Source organism: Anser cygnoides, chromosome 36, assembly GCF_040182565.1.
Source record: "Anser cygnoides isolate HZ-2024a breed goose chromosome 36, Taihu_goose_T2T_genome, whole genome shotgun sequence".
Taxonomy (NCBI): Eukaryota; Metazoa; Chordata; class Aves; order Anseriformes; family Anatidae; genus Anser; species Anser cygnoides.
This window is the reverse complement of record NC_089908.1, coordinates 1,956,314-1,972,922: the sequence shown is the minus strand read 5'-3', so window position 1 is coordinate 1,972,922 and position 16,609 is coordinate 1,956,314. Positions and strand designations below refer to the sequence as shown.

The 16,609-nt window shown below is 47.3% G+C and overlaps 1 protein-coding gene across 3 annotated transcripts in view; it reads left to right on the top strand.

Moving 5' to 3' along the window:
- Nucleotides 1-15,989, top strand: part of LOC125181524 (protein FAM219A) — a 157,351-nt gene extending 141,362 nt beyond the window's left edge. Inside the window, exons 4-6 of one of the 3 annotated variants that reach the window (XM_066986971.1) lie at nt 4,207-4,287; nt 4,651-4,705; nt 5,734-15,989. In XM_066986971.1, coding sequence (XP_066843072.1) covers nt 4,207-4,287; nt 4,651-4,705; nt 5,734-5,892 — 295 coding nt within the window. In that variant the 3' untranslated portion in view covers nt 5,893-15,989. The remainder of the gene's footprint in view (nt 1-4,206; nt 4,288-4,650; nt 4,706-5,733) is intronic. The other 2 variants (XM_066986970.1, XM_066986969.1) reach the window with 2 other exon arrangements.
- Nucleotides 15,990-16,609: the final 620 nt, after the last annotated feature.

The window sequence follows — 16,609 nt, the reverse complement described above, 5'->3', positions numbered from 1 at the left end:
AGGCAGAGGGAGCCCGGCCTGGAGAACGGCTTTTACCTGGGAAGGTAGTGATAGGACAAGGGGGAACAGTTTTAAACTAAATGAAGAGAATTTAGATGAGATGTTAGGAGGAAATTCTTTACTGTAAGGATGGCAAGGCACTGACACAGGCTGCCCAGAGAAGCTGTGGATGCCCCATCTCTGGCAGTGCTCAAGGCCAGGCTGGATGGGGCTTTGGGCAGCCTGGGCTGGTGGGAGGTGTCCCGCCCATGGCAGGGGGGTGGGACTGGGTGATCTTTAAGGTCCCTTCCAACCCAAACCTTCCTGTGATTCGATCATTCTGTGAAAATCAGAGGTTTGATATGTTTGTCTCGAATGCTCTGGGCATCCTCATGTAACGTTGTAATCCTACCAGTGGGAGAGCGTACAGTGCTGCTTCATGTAACAGCAAACTGTTTTAGAGCTTAGTTCTGACTTGGCTGCTTTTATCCCAATAGTTCCCCTGCTTCTTTTTGAAAATGCCCTCTTCCCCATACTGATTAACTTAATGAAGGCTTGTGTATAATTCATCTCTGCGTGCTTTGCTATACACCTCCTCCACACTGCAAACAGCATGGTCATACTTTGCTGGGGCTGCTTTGGCTCATCTCTGTATGACAGTATCAGACAGTGCTACAAACCTCTGTAAACAAAGAAGTTCTTACCTGAATACTTTCTTTCAGAGTATTTCTGGTGTGTTTTTGTTTTGTTTTGTTTTGTTTTTTTCCATGCAGGCATCAGTACAATTGTGTATTGTTTGCCTACATTCAGGGGCAGGAACCCACTGAGTCAACAGGATTGCACTCTTTGCATGCTATGAGAAAGGTGGCAATTTTTATTGGAGGATCTTATTTAAAATGACAGCAGAGTCTGCATTAAAGCTGTGTTTTTGTTGATGAATGAGAAACTTGCATGGATTACCATATATTAAGTAGCATAGGAGCTGTAGGTGAGAGCCTCTCTCTGTGCAATACATCCAACAGATGAGGTTCTTTGTTTCAAATTAGTTCCCAAAACCCACAACAGCAGTCATAAATCATGCCAGGACTTTGTCAAGTTTTATTTGTAAGCACCTGCAATGTTGGTAAAATATGCTACACTGCTCCAAATTTGGTTGTTGAGACCACGTAAAGGTGCCAGGCCCTTACTGGCAGTAAGAAATTCTGCAAATGCCCAGCTGGGTTTTCCGTACCCACTGCTCCTCTTTGTATCCCAAATGCAAGCTGGGAAGACTTGGATTCTTTTGGCATTAGGCTGCACAATAGCTTCCCAAGAGGAATAGTAGCAGATTTGCTGCTTTAGAGATTTAGAAACACTGAAATTAGTGGGGGAAGATAGTAAGGGAGAGAGGATAAGTGCTGATGCCCTCCTGTAAAATTAGTTACTTCTGCCTGGAGGGGCTGCTGTTTCAGAGGTGCCAGTGGAAGGAAGAGTGATTTGGTTTGGGAAGGGTAGAGCACTGACGACCATTGACAAAAGCTTTAGAACAGCCAGCTCAGTTTTATGCCATCCATGGACATCTGAGCAGTGTTCAGGGATGTGGAGAACCCTGCACAGACAAGCTAAGCCTGCTGGCAATAGATTCACATCTCTTAGTTACTTTTCACACAGCTTTTAGAAGCTTCCTTTGGGATCTGAAAAACACAGGTTTGCAGCAACTGCTTTAGTAGCAGATGTAGCCAAGCTCTGTTGCTCCTGTATGGAGAGCTGGGAGATGCCTGGCACAGGCTCTTGCTGGCCCATGATTCCTCATCCCCCAGCTCCCTTGGCTTTCTAGGAACCAAGCAGCACTCTGGACACAGCCCTCACGATACCTCAGAATGGTTTGCTCTGTCCTGCCATAGACAGGGCAACCCCAGGAAGGCAGAAATGTCACAACCTTGTTCACAAGGCTGCAGTACAATGAGAGACTCCAGTGGGATACACTGCAAAACATCCAGGTTCTAGTTGCTCTTTATGTCTGAACTGTTGGCTTCTTCCAGGCTCTATAGGAGAAGAAGCTAAAGCCATTTCCCCTTTTTTGCTCTTCTCCTCATCAAATATGTTTTCCTTCTTTCATTCAAAGTGTATTGCTTCTCTTTGTCCCTGCCCCACTTCCTCCTCCTTCCCCGAGGCCATTGTTCTTCAGTATTACTTATATGAATTTCTGAAATCCGGCCTCTGATACCAGGTTCCCTTCACCATTGAGTCTTCTTCTGAGGCAGGGGCACAGCCAGCCTTAGAGGTGAAAGAATCTGGATCCATAACATGCTCAGCCTCCCTAAGAGCAAATAAAATGTGAACAAGGTTGGTGTGATGCTGCCAATCCCCACTGCAAGCACAGGCAGAGCCCACAACACCATCTGCACTACTTCTACACAGCCAGATATTGTAGTCCACTCTAAAGATAAACTAAACGCAGATGTTGTTGTAAAGTATTCCATGTTAAGCAACCAAAACCACCAAGACTAAAAGCTCATACCTGCAGATGAAAGCAGGTACAACTTAAACCCAGCTTTGTTCCAAGGACACTGGGAAGCAAGAAAAAAAAGGCAATCAGGATGTGAGAAAAAGGCTTAAATCAAGGACAAAAACATTATCACAGTTTTAGTCTGTGGCAGAGAAGTTGAAGTTCCATTGCTAAGAAAAAAAACATTTCTCAACAAAAAGATGTAGTGATTTGTTTTAATCAAGTAAATAGCACCACAAAGGACTGTTCTCCTTGATCCCCTGATAGTGCTTTGTTCATTCACAATGTAGTAACAATTGTCAGTGAGTGTATGTGGAGCAGTGACTTGAAAAATGGAGAGCAGGCATGGAAGTGAGTGCTTCTGGTATCTGGATAGGCAAGCTGCCAGATCACAGCTTCTGTTTTAGTTCCAGACATCTTTGCTTTTTGACTTCCTTCCTACATGCTTTGTAGGGAGCAGAAGGAACCTCTGGAGGATATGGGAAGGGGTTTTGCATTTTGCAAGTGGATCCCATTTTCTGCAGTACCCTGATGCAGCAGCCTGGAAATTCTGCATCAATTAATTTATTTAGCCTTGCATTTCAATGAATGCAGTAAGAAAATGCAACTAGTTATGAGCCTATACATCTGCTTCGTTAGAACATTTAATATATTTTGCTTTCCCTGAGCCTTGCCCATCTTCAATGCCTTTACATTACTAAAATCATAATGACTTTCTGAAATTTTTTGAGCAGAAGAGCATTGCAGCTGGTTAAAGAGCAGTTAGAGCATGGATGAGATGGATTATCATTTTTAGATTTTCCCAAACTCTTAGTGAAGCCCTGCTGCATCATTGTATTGTTAAAGACCAATCATTTATTTGGGAGAGAATCTGATTTAACCCATTGAATAAGGAGATTTCCATGATAATCTTGCAGTTCCCACCTGCTGAACATAGTACCTTGCTCCATTTGCTCAGTCTGGTTGATCTTATTTTAAATATGAACCCAAGTCTTTGTGCAGTTTTGTGGATGAAATAACTGTTGTGAGCTGGATACCACTGAATAATGTATTTTCCTTATCCTAGAGGCTCTGAAGTCTATATTCCATTCCACAGACTCCCTCAGGCAATTAAAGGTGCAAAGTCATCATCAGCCATTGTAACACTTCTGATGAACTGAAAGTCTTTATAGAATAATGGGATTTTAAAAGTGCTAGTCAGACAGGGCTCTTATGCTGCACCCACTAGTTCTCACTTCTCATATTACTAAATTTAGGGGTGAGATTTCACAAGTTCTGTGTTATGGGGACTGGGTAGGGACTCAGGCAGAAAGACCAAATCCCTGATTTCCAATCCTATAATACCTTCCTTTAGCTAGAATACCTTCTCCTGCTTACTTATTGCAAGTGCCATGTACTCATTGCTAGGAAAAAAAACAACACAGAAGTCTGATAAGGCAAGCACTGCGAACTGAACAGTTTCATCAGAATGAAGCCCAGAGTGTCCCAATCATTTTGTCTTCCAGGGAGGAGTGTGTTCCCAAGGCATGTCCAGCATCCGTCCTTGTAAATCTGCTCTGAGCTACCCAGAGACATAGCCTGCCTCCTCTGAATTGCACCTATTTAAATGTCTTCACCAATAAGGGAGGACTTGCAAAGAAGTGAAATGGGGAAAGCTTAACTATCATGTGACTTTGATACGACTATGTGTGGTACTGAGCTTTACTGTGTGGTTAATGGAGAACATTTAATTATTTCAGGCTCGTCATTCCCAATAAGGGCTATTCGTCATTAGATCAGAGTCCAGATGAAAAGCCACTGGTAGCCCTGGATACGGACAGGTATGCAAAGTGATAATAAGATGATATATGTTAAGGTGCAAGCAAGTTTTCATGACAAAGCACAGCACTGGAGCTAACTCCTGCTGAAACCATTCTTGCAGACCACTTGCAGCCTTCCTTGCTGTGCCCTTTGGCATATGCCGTAATTGGTCTGTGCATGTAAACAAGCAGGAAGAGACAAGAGTAAAGAGCACTTTCATGGAAATGTCTGAGGTTCACAGATGAAAGTTGCTCTCCAGGCTCCCTTGATGTAAATTCTCTGTGCCTAAAGGGCAGCTTCACAGCACAAGAAGGATAGGACTAAGCAGGGAATTCAGGTCTCTTTAACTGTTTCCTTCTTTGCTGTCTTGTCCTTCCCTGCAGTGATGATGACTTCGACATGTCCAGATATTCCTCCTCGGGATACTCATCAGCTGAGGTGAGTTACACTCTCTCTTCCCAGCCATGAATGCTGATACTAGAGCATCCAGAAACGCCTTAGAGTGGCCTTTTGTAGCCAGAAACGGCTACACAAGGAATTTACCAGTGGTGTAAACTCTGTGAGTCTGTAAGGGGCCGTGGCAGAAACTGTGTCATGTTTCTTTCTTCCCCAGTGATCTAGTTGGCTCCGTCCCCACACCACCACAGCACAGAGTTTTTCCCGTCAGCTTCACTGAAGCTTTTCCCAGTTCTGCTCAGTCCTGCAGTGCCCATGTGGTGCAAAAGCATCAACTTGTCTGTCGTGGCAGCTCAGCAACCGTCCACTTGCCAAGGACACAAATAAAGGAGCTGAGGGTGTGCTGTCATTTCCAGTTCTAGTGGGGGTCAGGGTCACCTGGAGGGTGTTTACTTGGAGCAAGCAGAAATTCCAAAGAGGACTTACAGATATGAACTCTTGCCCTCTCAAAGAGAAATGGCAGGAAGTTCATGTTTGCTAATCCCTTGCATTGTTTCTGAATGTATTCCCAAGCTCTCCAGTGAATTAGTTGCTCAGCCTCTGGGTGCTGCTTCTGTAGGATCTGATTTACAATCAGGGTGCTGAGCAGCCATTCTGCACGCAAGCTGCTGGAAACTGTTCCCCCTTGTGTCTCTTCCTGGGGCAAAATCCCTCTGAAGTGTGGAGAAACAGCCAAGAGCAGGGACCAGGTCAAATGATCTGGGCCATCTGTGGGCCCTGACTTGAAGGGTTTTTCACCCAGAGGTGAAAGTGCTAGGCAGCACTTGAATCTGAGATTACAAAGAACCAAGTGGCTTTACCACCACCTTTCAAATGCTGTAGTGCCCCAGACTGAGTGGAGGGACTACACAGCTCCCAGTTGGTTTATTATCATTATTTCCCATTTTAAATATCATATATATTTCCCATATCGTATGTGGGAGATATATTCCAGAATAAGGGACCTCCTTCCTCTTCCAACCTGTCAGAAGCAAGAAGTCTCAAGTGTTTGACTGTCTCTTTGTCTGTAGCAGATCAACCAAGACTTGAACATCCAGCTGCTAAAGGACGGGTACCGGTTAGATGAGATCCCAGATGACGAGGACCTCGACCTAATCCCCCCTAAATCGGTCAACCCTACCTGCATGTGTTGCCAAGCCACCTCCTCCACCGCCTGTCACATCCAGTAGTGAGGCCGGCAGGCTGTGATCAGTGCTTTCCACTATAACTGTAAAACTTAACTGCCATTGCTTCCTCCTATGGTAGGATGTGCACCTCTTTGTGTTCATGGAGCCAGGAGAAACCAAAAAATTCATTTTATGATTGGTTGATAAGTTATTTTAAACTCTGGTTAAACAAAAGAGTTAAACTAAGTGCCAGGCAGTGCCTGGCAGAACTGACTGGTCCAGGGAGCGGATGCAGAAGGGCCCAGAGATACTTCTGGGTTTGTGTAGGCACCAGAGATGTTTTGTAAGGTGTCAGTTCCAGAATGGGAAGGATCAGATGGGGCTGCAGTTAATCCTACCCTCTAAAAACAATCCATTTGCAAGATCAGGGGTGAGTCTGAGGTGTCAGGGGGGTTTACCTGAGGTCAGTTCATAATTAGTTCACTAAGCCTCATTTGCCTGTGTAACCAAAATTACACCATGACCAGGGCACGAGAATGGCAACAGAGCAGGGCATCCTTTCTTATGGCAAGTCTAGCCAGGATCAACATGACACAATTCATTCACTTGCAAAGAGAGCAAGATGGTGGCATTTCTCTGTGAGTCAGTAGTAGCTGGAGCTGTTGTGTCACATACCCAATGCAATCTACCCTTAGCACCACATTAAATTATCACCAAACACATCAGATTTGATTTGCAATCCATCCATACTCTCAGTAGATTCAGTCCTTGCCTGAGAATACCATAATCATGAGTTCAGTTCAGTTGAATACACTGACTTCAGCTTCTACTTAAGTCCTGTGAGAGCCATCTGCTTCCAAAAATCTTAAACTTTGTTCAACTAAGAAAAAATGAGTCCTGCATAAGACAGGACTCGAGCTGTACAGTCTGAAGGTCAGTGCTGAAAAAGCTAGTTGAAGAAAGCATATTTTTTGGAGCTCAGCTGTTGGTACTCTTGACAGTGTATCTCTTGGTGCCTATGGGAGACATTAGTTAACGTGGTGGTGTCAGACTTTAGGGGAGTTTTCAGCAACAGAGGGATTATGAGCAGATTCAGCTGAAAAAAAAAGCCATGAGAGGGAACTACTGTTTATTGCATCTCTGCCCCCTTGTGAACTGCTCTGTTAGAGCAGTCCCACATCAGGAACAATTATGTTTATTTGATGCTGGAATAGTCAGGAAACCTGGCATTACATTAGATTTCTGGGCTGAATTGCCAGTTCACCAACAGATTGTTTTAAATGCAAAATCATTTCTGGATTTAGAAAATATGTCCTCTCCTTGTTCAGTCTTACACTGCTGGCTTCAGAAGACATGGGATTCAGGTGATGGATAGGCTGGCATCTTTCTCTGAGGTGAAATCTTTTGACACAGCCACAACTGTGTCTTTTCCTGCTCAGCCAGGAAGAAAGACTGCCTGCCTTATGTCAGCACTCTCTTTAGAGCCTGGTGGAGGGAAAAAGCGAAGGCAATTCTAAGTTTCCCATCAGAATTCCCCTGAGCCACAAGAAAGAGCCTGATCTCCACCCTGAATTACAGATCCCTTGTATGAAATTTGCACATCATGAGCTGACTCTTTAAGAAGTTCTCTTAGTGATGAAGAGGACACTTGTTTAACATCACACGTTTTCACTCTGTGCAGTGCAAGGCATGATGTCATCCGCAGCATGAGCAAAAGAGCAGGCATACAGGGCTCCTGGGCTTTATTATTCAGCAGCTAGCTGCAGGCAACCGTGAAAGCTGTGTTTGCCCCCTCCTCGAAACAGGGACTGTTGCCCTATCTGCCAGGGAACAGAAAGAGGATGGAGCAGACTTGTTTACTGAGCATCTCTGCCTCCTTGTGCAGAAGTGCTGGTTAACTTGCCAACTCCTCTAGGGAGAGAGTGTTCCTCTATTGAATTCCTCTCACTTTCTCATCATGTGGCAGTGCTGAGGGGGAATATTTCAAAAATGTTTCTAAAGAAGCACAAAGCTTCAGGTCCCTAATTCCTTGCTTCTTCTTTCGTGTGCCAGCCTTCCTCTCCAGTGCTAGCTCAGGTGTGAGATTAGCAAGTTGTCTGCAGTGGGGAGAAGAGCTCTAACAGCACTGTGTAGGAAGAGAGGTTAAAAGGGAGGAAAAGCTCAGGAGTCTTTTTTTCAGATGGGGAATGTAGTCAAAACAGAAAATAGAAACCACATGGTCAAACTAAATCCTATAGGACATGGCCAAGTCTCTTTAAACATTCACACTTCTAAAGCAGGAGTTTGCAGTTCAGCGTTGGTATCATGCAACATCTCCATTGCACTTCTCCTCCTGGGTCAGTGTCTGTGCCTTTCAGGCAGGCTGCACACACTCAGCCTTTCCCACAGCCTTTGCTCAGGAGCTTGGGGTATTTTGGTGAGCCTGCTCAAGCAATGAGGTGTCTGTTTCCGTTGGTTAACCTTGGCAGACTGCACATCGCACAGTTCTCCATCAAACCACCTTTGTCTTAGGACAAAGATGGAAGTAGATGTCTGAGATTGTGTCTCCCACAGCTGTAACTTCCCCTCTGAAGGACAGACCTTCCCTGTAACCACTGCCCCATGGCACCACTGCTAAGTCCTTTTATTGCCCTGATTTCTGTTTTTTGCCTGCCATGTGCTCTGAGGCATTCCCCAACCCCACAACCCTGCAACTGCCCTACACCCTTTGCATTGTGTGATGTGCACCTGCTTCCACCATAACCACTTAAGGTCACAGAATCACAGAATCACAGAATTGTAGGGGTTGGAAGGGACCTCAAGAGATCATCAGGTCCAACCCCCCTGCCAAAGCAGGTTCCCTAGAGCAGGTTGCCCAGGTAGGCGTCCAGACGGGCCTTGAATATCTCCAGAGAAGGAGACTCCACAACCTCCCTGGGCAGCCTGTTCCAGTGCTCCGTCACCCTCACCGTGAAGAAGTTCTTTCTCATGTTGGTGCGGAACTTCCTGTGCTCCATCTTGTGGCCATTACCCCTTGTCCTGTCCCTACAAACCACTGAAAAGAGGTTGGCCAAATCCCTCTGTCTCCCACACCTCAGGTATTTATACACACTGATGAGATCCCCTCTCAGTCTTCTTTTCTCCAGGCTGAACAGACCCAGGTCTCGCAGCCTTTCCTCATAGGGAAGATGCTCCAGGCCCTGTATCATCTTTGTGGCCCTCCGCTGGACTCCTTCCAGGAGATCCCTGTCTTTTTTGTACCGGGGAGCCCAGAACTGGACACAGTACTCCAGGTGAGGCCTGACCAGGGCAGAGTAGAGGGGGAGGATCACCTCCCTTGACCTGCTGGCCGCACTCCTTTTAATGCACGCCAGGATCCTGTTGGCCGCCTTGGCCATGAGGGCACACTGCTGGCTCATGGCCAACCTGTCGTCCACCAGGACCCCCAGGTCCTTCTCTTCAGAGCTCCTCTCCAGCAGGTCGTCCCCCAGCCTGTACTGATACGTCCAGTTGTTCCTTCCCAGGTGCAGGACTCTACACTTGCTCTTATTAAACCTCATTTGGTTTCTTCCTGCCCATCTCTCCAGCCGGTCCAGGTCTCGCTGAATGGCAGCACAGCCTTCTGGCGTGTCGGCCACTCCTCCCAGTTTTGTATCATCGGTCCCTGGGAGGGAACTACTCATTTGCACATGTGAGGGAGGAAGATGAATTTAAATGTGAACTAGGCCAGTGCTTCCTCCAAATAGACAGAAGCACAAGCCAAGTGTTTTTCCCTGCTCACAGAAGGAGCTGGTTGCACAAATAGTTGATTTGGCATGACAGTACAGGACCATAAAATGGCAATTTTTTGGCTTCTCCTCTCTATGCTTTGTGTTCATATATTTTATTAGGGGAATAAAGTAGAAAGGGTGGGGAAAAGTAGTTACCTGTGTAGGGTCATTATCAGGAAGGCTGAATGGATTAAGGCAATGCACGTGTGGCTATCATAGAAAACTGACCACTAACCCTTCTGAACTGCAGCCCCTTAATCAGGTTATGACCATGGGGCATGTTTGTTGGCTCTTTACAGAATCCGATGGACAGCCCAGCAGTGTGTGTTAACAGCAAATTGGCTTGCCTCTCCCTGTCTGGTCTTGTGTTCAGACCTTTGTGTTTTGGCCAGAAGGTTTTCCTTGTGCCCTCACTGGAGGTTGTGGGGGCTTCCCAGGAAGGAGTATAGATACATGGTTGTTCTGTCACTGTTCTCCTTACATCAGCAGTATATCTGCTGCCATGGCCCAGAGAAGACAAAAGCAAACAGCACAGCCCCTGACTCTTTGTTGCAGCATTAGAAAGCCCTAAAATCTGCAGGGCTGCTGGGTACTCTCCAAACTGCAGGTTACTTGCAAGAAAGCGAAGCATTCCTTGTTCCAGTCTTTGCACCAAACCATACGGTCTTTTCAGGCCCTATTTTCAGTCTGAAGTGTACAGAATACCAGGGGGAGGAGTGCTGTGGAGTATAAAAAGCTGCATTACTGTCCATCTAAATTACCACGCAAATAGGATAGCTTCCTTATAGTGATGCTGGTGCCACTAACAAAGGAATTTGCATTTGAAAATTCCTAAATTTGAAAATTCCATCCTAAAGCCAGATTGGCTTTTTTGGCTAGGATTTTAAGTAATTTTAGTCACCAAATTACCTGAGGTTAGGCAAATCACTTCCTCTTATCAGATGTTAGTTTAGCCCTTTCATGTCAACTTTGGACTACAAGGTCTCAGCACTCAATTCTTGTCTCTCCAGTCAGTCTGCAAACCCCCCTATTTCCAGATGTCCGTGTGAGGGGAAGTATCCTCCCAGTGTCGAGGAAGGGCTCTAGATAGCGTGGTCTAGTCTGCTTTTCCTGTGGTTGTATAAATAACCTTTGGTTGAAGGAAGGCTGATGTCCAGGTGACCATCCCAGAGGCTCATTTGATGTCCTATCAGGCATATCTTAAAGCCAACCTTTGGAAGAGCCGCTGGATCATATCTGATGTTGCTGCACGTCTATCCCCAACGCGTATATTTGGCTGTCAAGCCTACTCTGCTCTTCTGGCCATCCTGCTTGTAGATGCCTTGCAATTGCAAAAGCAGGCAGCCAAGCCTGCTTCACAGAGGGGCTTGAGGATGCTGTGCTCACCCACGGACAGGACAGACTCAACTGCTTCTGGTTTGGCTCTCCGTCTCCTTTCCCAAAAGGAGACAGCTGCTCTGCTCAGCTGTGTGCTGGCTGACACATTGATCTGAGATCCTGAGCAGAAACCTTCCCTCTCCATGCAGAGTCTGTCCTCAGGCTGGCCTGCAAGCTGTACAACGGCGTGCAGGAAGCTTGAAAAGTGCAGCACCCTGTATGTGACTCAACAGAAACATGAAGATGCTTTTGAAGGAAGGAAAGACCCAGCTGGGCACCAGATGGAACGAGAGAAGAAAAAGAAGCAATAACTGGAAAGGTTGCCAAGTGCTGCCTTGGCCTAGGGCAAATCCCAGTTGTCCAAACTAATCTATCTCAGTACAGTGCTGATACCAAGCTAAGCTTGTTTTCAGATGCGTACACCAGAAACACCGTGTCCCTGAGCTAACACTGCAGCCAAATAGTACTGCAGAGAGTCTGCTGGACCATCAGCACAGAAATGAGATCTGGGGTCCCTCGCTGCTTTTGGCACGTGTGTTTGCTCCAACCCCAGGCAGGTCACATCCCCTCTTGACATCCATTCCCTTCTGCAGCGCAGAGGAGAAACCTGCCTTCCCCGGATGCTACCACCACCCCCGCATGGATGTTGCCAAGTGTGTGGCAGGCACCACTGATAGGACAGATCTGTAAACAGGGTGCAAAAAGTATGCTATAAAAGTTTTACACATATTTTCAAAGTTCTGCAGAGAACAGCAACACAACTCTACTCTCCTTCTGTTTACCAGCTTCTGATGTTGCTTGCATGTACCAGAAGGCTGCAAGGTGAGCTTAGTAGAGAAATTAAACAGCTTTGGGGGCAGATGTTTGGCAATGGGATGTTTCTCAGTTATTTGGCTGTTGGCTCATTCACATCTGGCTACTTAATATGCACGCTGACACAGGGAACATGTAAGAAGAATTGGTGGTTCAACAGCACCATCCCCTGCTAGCAGACTTAAGGAATTTAGGAGTGCAAGTGGATTTCCAACTCAGACAGTGAATTTTAATTGGGTGGAAGAGATCACTGAAGGGTTTTTTTGAGATATTCCCAGGGAAGTTTCATGCTTTTATATTTAGCATTTATGTAATGATCTGAGGCACTTGTGTCTGGGCTCTTCCTTTATTTTTCCATTCTTCCTTGACATACTCACACAGTATGGCCACTCTTACCTAGAACAGAACAGGCTTTGTCACCTGGCTGCTCAGCAAGCACAGGCTGCATGTGCCACCCTGAACATACCCTGGCTTTGGCCTCTGGCACCCTTCAGAGCTGTCTCTTCACAACTCACTTCTCTTTCTAGTTCTCATGTCTCAGAAACATCTGCAGAGATGGGCAGAGTGCTACAGGGGAAGCTGGACTAGGCTGAGCCTGAGGGGCAGGCACGGGAAGGTCTGCATTTTAAAGTGCTTTTCACCTCAAGGAGGACAAGGCATCCTTGTCACTTCTTGTCAAGGCCTTCTTGTGCGAGAGGCTGCTCCAGACCTTGAACTGCACCTCACCAGACGAACGTGCCTGTTACAGAGCCACACAAACCCTGAAGCAGAAGGGCCAGAGACAGAGGAAGAGATTGGGACCTGGGATTACATAGAGAGGATAATGACAGACTAACCAGGTGCAGGTTTCTCACAGGGGCTCGCATCCCAGTTTTCACTCCCTGTGTTGTGCAACTGAGCTGTTGCATTGCTTCCCAAAAATTACAGCTACATACCCTCCTTCAGCCCCCTTGACATCGGTGGCAATCCCAGGATCACAGCAGCCTGGCTGAGCTTGCTTGGAAGGTAAGGGCCAGGGGCTAATGGAGGTTACATAGAGCAGAGCACCGTGGCCCATGCAAGCATTCAGGAAGCCACGGCATGGAGAAGGACATCGCTGACTTTCCCTGGCGCCTGCAGCGAACAGGTCTTCCCATTGCTTTCCAGACCCAGTTGCCAGCAGAAACTGGTGGTGGGTCTGAGGCTTTCTTTTTCTGTAAAAAGCTGCTTCAGCGAAAGATGGGTTTGCTCCTAGGAGGAGCTCTCCTGGCTGATTGTGCCTGGTCTGTGAGGCAGCCATTTCCATAGTAACAAGTGGCGATAGAGGCGGTGGGATTACATCAGGGAGTGAAGGTACAAAAGAAGCCTCATTTAAATGTGACTGTCTCAGGCATGGCACTGGAAACCAGCACAGTAGGCACCAGGAAAAGAAAAGGCCACCAAAAGGCCATGCTGAGATAAGTCCCGTTACATGCCGAGATGTTTGCCCTCCCAGAGCAACATTTCTCCCCGATCTGTCTATTCAGCTGCCCCAGGTCAGGTCTCCAGAAAGCACTGCTCTGCCCGGGCTGCCTTCTCATTTCTGCACTGGTCCCAAGAAATCTGCATCTTCATTTGTTACTCATCTTCCTCAAGGCCGCATGATCTGGGAAAGGAAAAGTTTATCAGGAGATGTGATATAGACCAATGGGGAGCTGGAAAATTTGGACAAGCTCTCTTCACAGCAGCCTTTCTGGTTTTTGTCACTTCTGCCTCCTTCCTCAGCTCAGATTTCTCTGCTCTGTTTCTTTGTGTGGGGAAGCTGGCTGGGATAGCAGGTATGTTCAGCTTGTTGCTGCCTCTGTCCGGTGACAAACCCAAGGCAAACATCAGACCAGCAGGAGACCCAAGAGGCATGATGGTGGGTGAGCCAGCGAGCTGGATGGGATTTCTCTTCACCCACCCGAGTGGCCAGGGGAAGGCTGTGGAGCTGAGGGTCACCTGAGCGAGTTTAAAACCTTGGTGTGAGCCACCAAGCCCAGGTGGGTGCCGTCACCCTTCCAGCATCAGCACTGTGGGCACACTGGGACCAGAGATCCCAGTCCAAGACCTGCCTGAGCCTGAGACCCATGGGGAGGCACAGGTGGAAGTCTGTCAGTGGTCCCCTTCTCAGCTGTGAAACACGTGGGTAGGGCTGTAGTTCTGCAGGGAGAACAACTCTTGCAGAGGATGAAGTCTTTGCAGGGGAGAAAATTCAGGAAGATATTCCCCCCCTCCCTCCCTTTTTGCACTTTTTAACTCCTTCCACAGGAGTTATTGGACCCTTAGTAAAGAAGGAAACAAAGTACCATTAAATACTTTCTAAAGGGTTCTGAAAGCAGGTGCTGCTTGCATGCAGAGCTGGTCTGTGTCTACCGTGTGATTTCCAGACCTCATGGCACATCCTGTAGCTGAGTCACCTAGAGCGCCGTGCAGGAACTAGGGTGGGAGAACCAACGCTGACCATCACGTCAACAGCTACAGCTTCTCAAACTAGAGAAGGGTCAGATAAGGGAAGGGGGGAAAGCAGCAGCAATGATAGAAGTATAACTAGTTGTCACAGGTAAACTTCGGTATCTGTGTCCAGTGGTTAGTTCTAGAATCTCAAGCCTTGTTATATTGCACACGTCCTCCTTTTACTCCTCTTTTCTCAAAGCAGCCATCATCTTTTTTTTTTTTTCCCTTGAACTAGTGATGAGCAACAGAGGCAGTTGCACCAGAATGACTCTCAGCCCAGTTCTGCATCCCCCTCTCCCACCCAAACCCAAGGCAGTCCGGATAGCTGTTGGCCATCACAATTCTTAATTTTTAGTAACTCCACTTGGATTTCTTTCCTTGTGTACCATGGCTTCCTCCACAAGCACCCCAGCAGGGCAGCACAGGAGGCTCTGACCATGTCCCAGGAAGCTTCTTTGCCCCTGGCAGCACCTTGCAGACACGCATCTTACCGGGAACGTACTGGGTCGATGCTGGTGAGATCCGGCACTGCCAATCTTGCGTACGTGGCAGCTGATGGGAATCTGGCAGGAAGTGGCTACTGTTCCTTTTTGATTTTGATTTTGAGGGAGAGGGGGATTTTTTTGGCATTAAGATTTTTGTCCACCTTCCAGTGGCCAAGTTCTGGGCTGCATTAATAATTGGGGTTGATTGGCTGTCCGGGCAGGTATGGAGCTTCACACCAGCTTTGATAGCAAACGTCACAGCTGCATCCAGAGCCTGGCTACAGGCTGGGTTTCTCCTGTGCTGGCAATGAGCAGGCTGCGCTTCCAGCAGGCTCCAGATAACCTGGCAGGTGGGGGGACAGCCCTCTTCTGAGTCCAGATCAAGTCCGAATTTCCATTTCATGTCCTCAGCTTGAAAGAAACCCAAGCAAATGCTACCAAGGTCTCCTTCCACCGCACGGTGCCTGGCGCCCAGGGGAGGGGGTGGCGGGAGGCATTTGTGGGTCACTGCAGATGGGATCCTTCTGGGATATAGTTAATGGAAATGCCTTTCAGGAGAGACCTCCCAACCTTTGTGTTAATCTCAGAGCACGAGATGAATTTCTGGCTGTCCTTGCATATAGTGAAACATAGCTGAAACAGCCAAATGCAAAGTAGAATTAAATGTAGGGTTTGACCTGAATAACCTTTTAATTAGGAAGATAAACTTGTTGTAGTTTGACCTTAGTCCATGTTAGGAACCTGCTAATCATTTGACATGCAGAGTGTATTAATGCTGCACTTAACTTGGCCATTGGTTTTATTATCTGGTTTTGGGAGTTTTTTACTCCTGAAGCATCAATCTGCATCTTGTATGGCTTCTTTTTCTTTCTTCCTGTTCAGAACATGTAGCACACTGTTGTACTTCTGTTCCCGTCCACGTAGAGTATTGCCTTAAACAGATCAGTTGTGTTGTGGTTTGTTTTGGGTTTTCTTTTTTCTACCATCAGTTTTATGCATTAATTTATTTTAAAAGTATGTTTGTTTGAAAAAACATGAAGCGTATAATATTTTTTTTTAACATTTCCATTGCAGTATTTATCATTGTTACTGTTTGTGTGTAGTGTAACAATTAATGATATTAAAAAGCATATATATGAAAACCAGCCTGCCAGCCTTTGTCACTGGAGCGAGATGGACAGCGGGGTGGGAGGACACGGACAGCACCACCTCCTCTGCAGCCCCAGCCCTCGCTGAGCCTGAAACCACAGGTGGACAAGTGGATGGGGAACAGGAGGTTTTGTACTGATACACCCTTGCTTGGCCTCCTGCTCAAGGAAAACAGGAGCTCTCCTGGGAACAGAGGGGTGCTCTGTAGTGGGGTGGCCCCTGGGAGCCCTCTCCAAGGATGAGGGGATTTAGGAAGCCAGCCCTGGCCTTCCCCATGAGGAAGCACCTCAGAAGACTGCTCCTCTCCCAGTAACACCTTGGTTGATGGGTTGTATCTGCAGAGGCAGTCCCACTGCTTTCCAGCCCCTGGTTCCCTCCTGCCCCCATCGCTTTGCCGTGTGCTTTCCTTCAACCTGTAAGCCAATGATTTAGGGCTGCCAGTGACAAATGGAGAGGAGCTGGGCAGTGAGCCCAGGACCCGGGAGGGAGGTGCAGCAGTGCCATCAATGCCTCAATACCGTCAACTCCTGCTTTCCTGCCAGTAACTAATGCAAACCCATGGGCAAGAGGCTCGCAACTTGAATTTATCCCATTAAAGAGCAAGCCACAGTCCCCTCTTGCCTTGCCATGTCCCCCCCGCACGGGACAGGCAGGTTTTACCCAGCTCCCAGGAGGGATGAAAAACAGTGGCATCTTGGGGAGCCTCAGGATGGAGGTGCCCAGGGCAGGGGGTGGGGGTTCTGCTTGGCATCC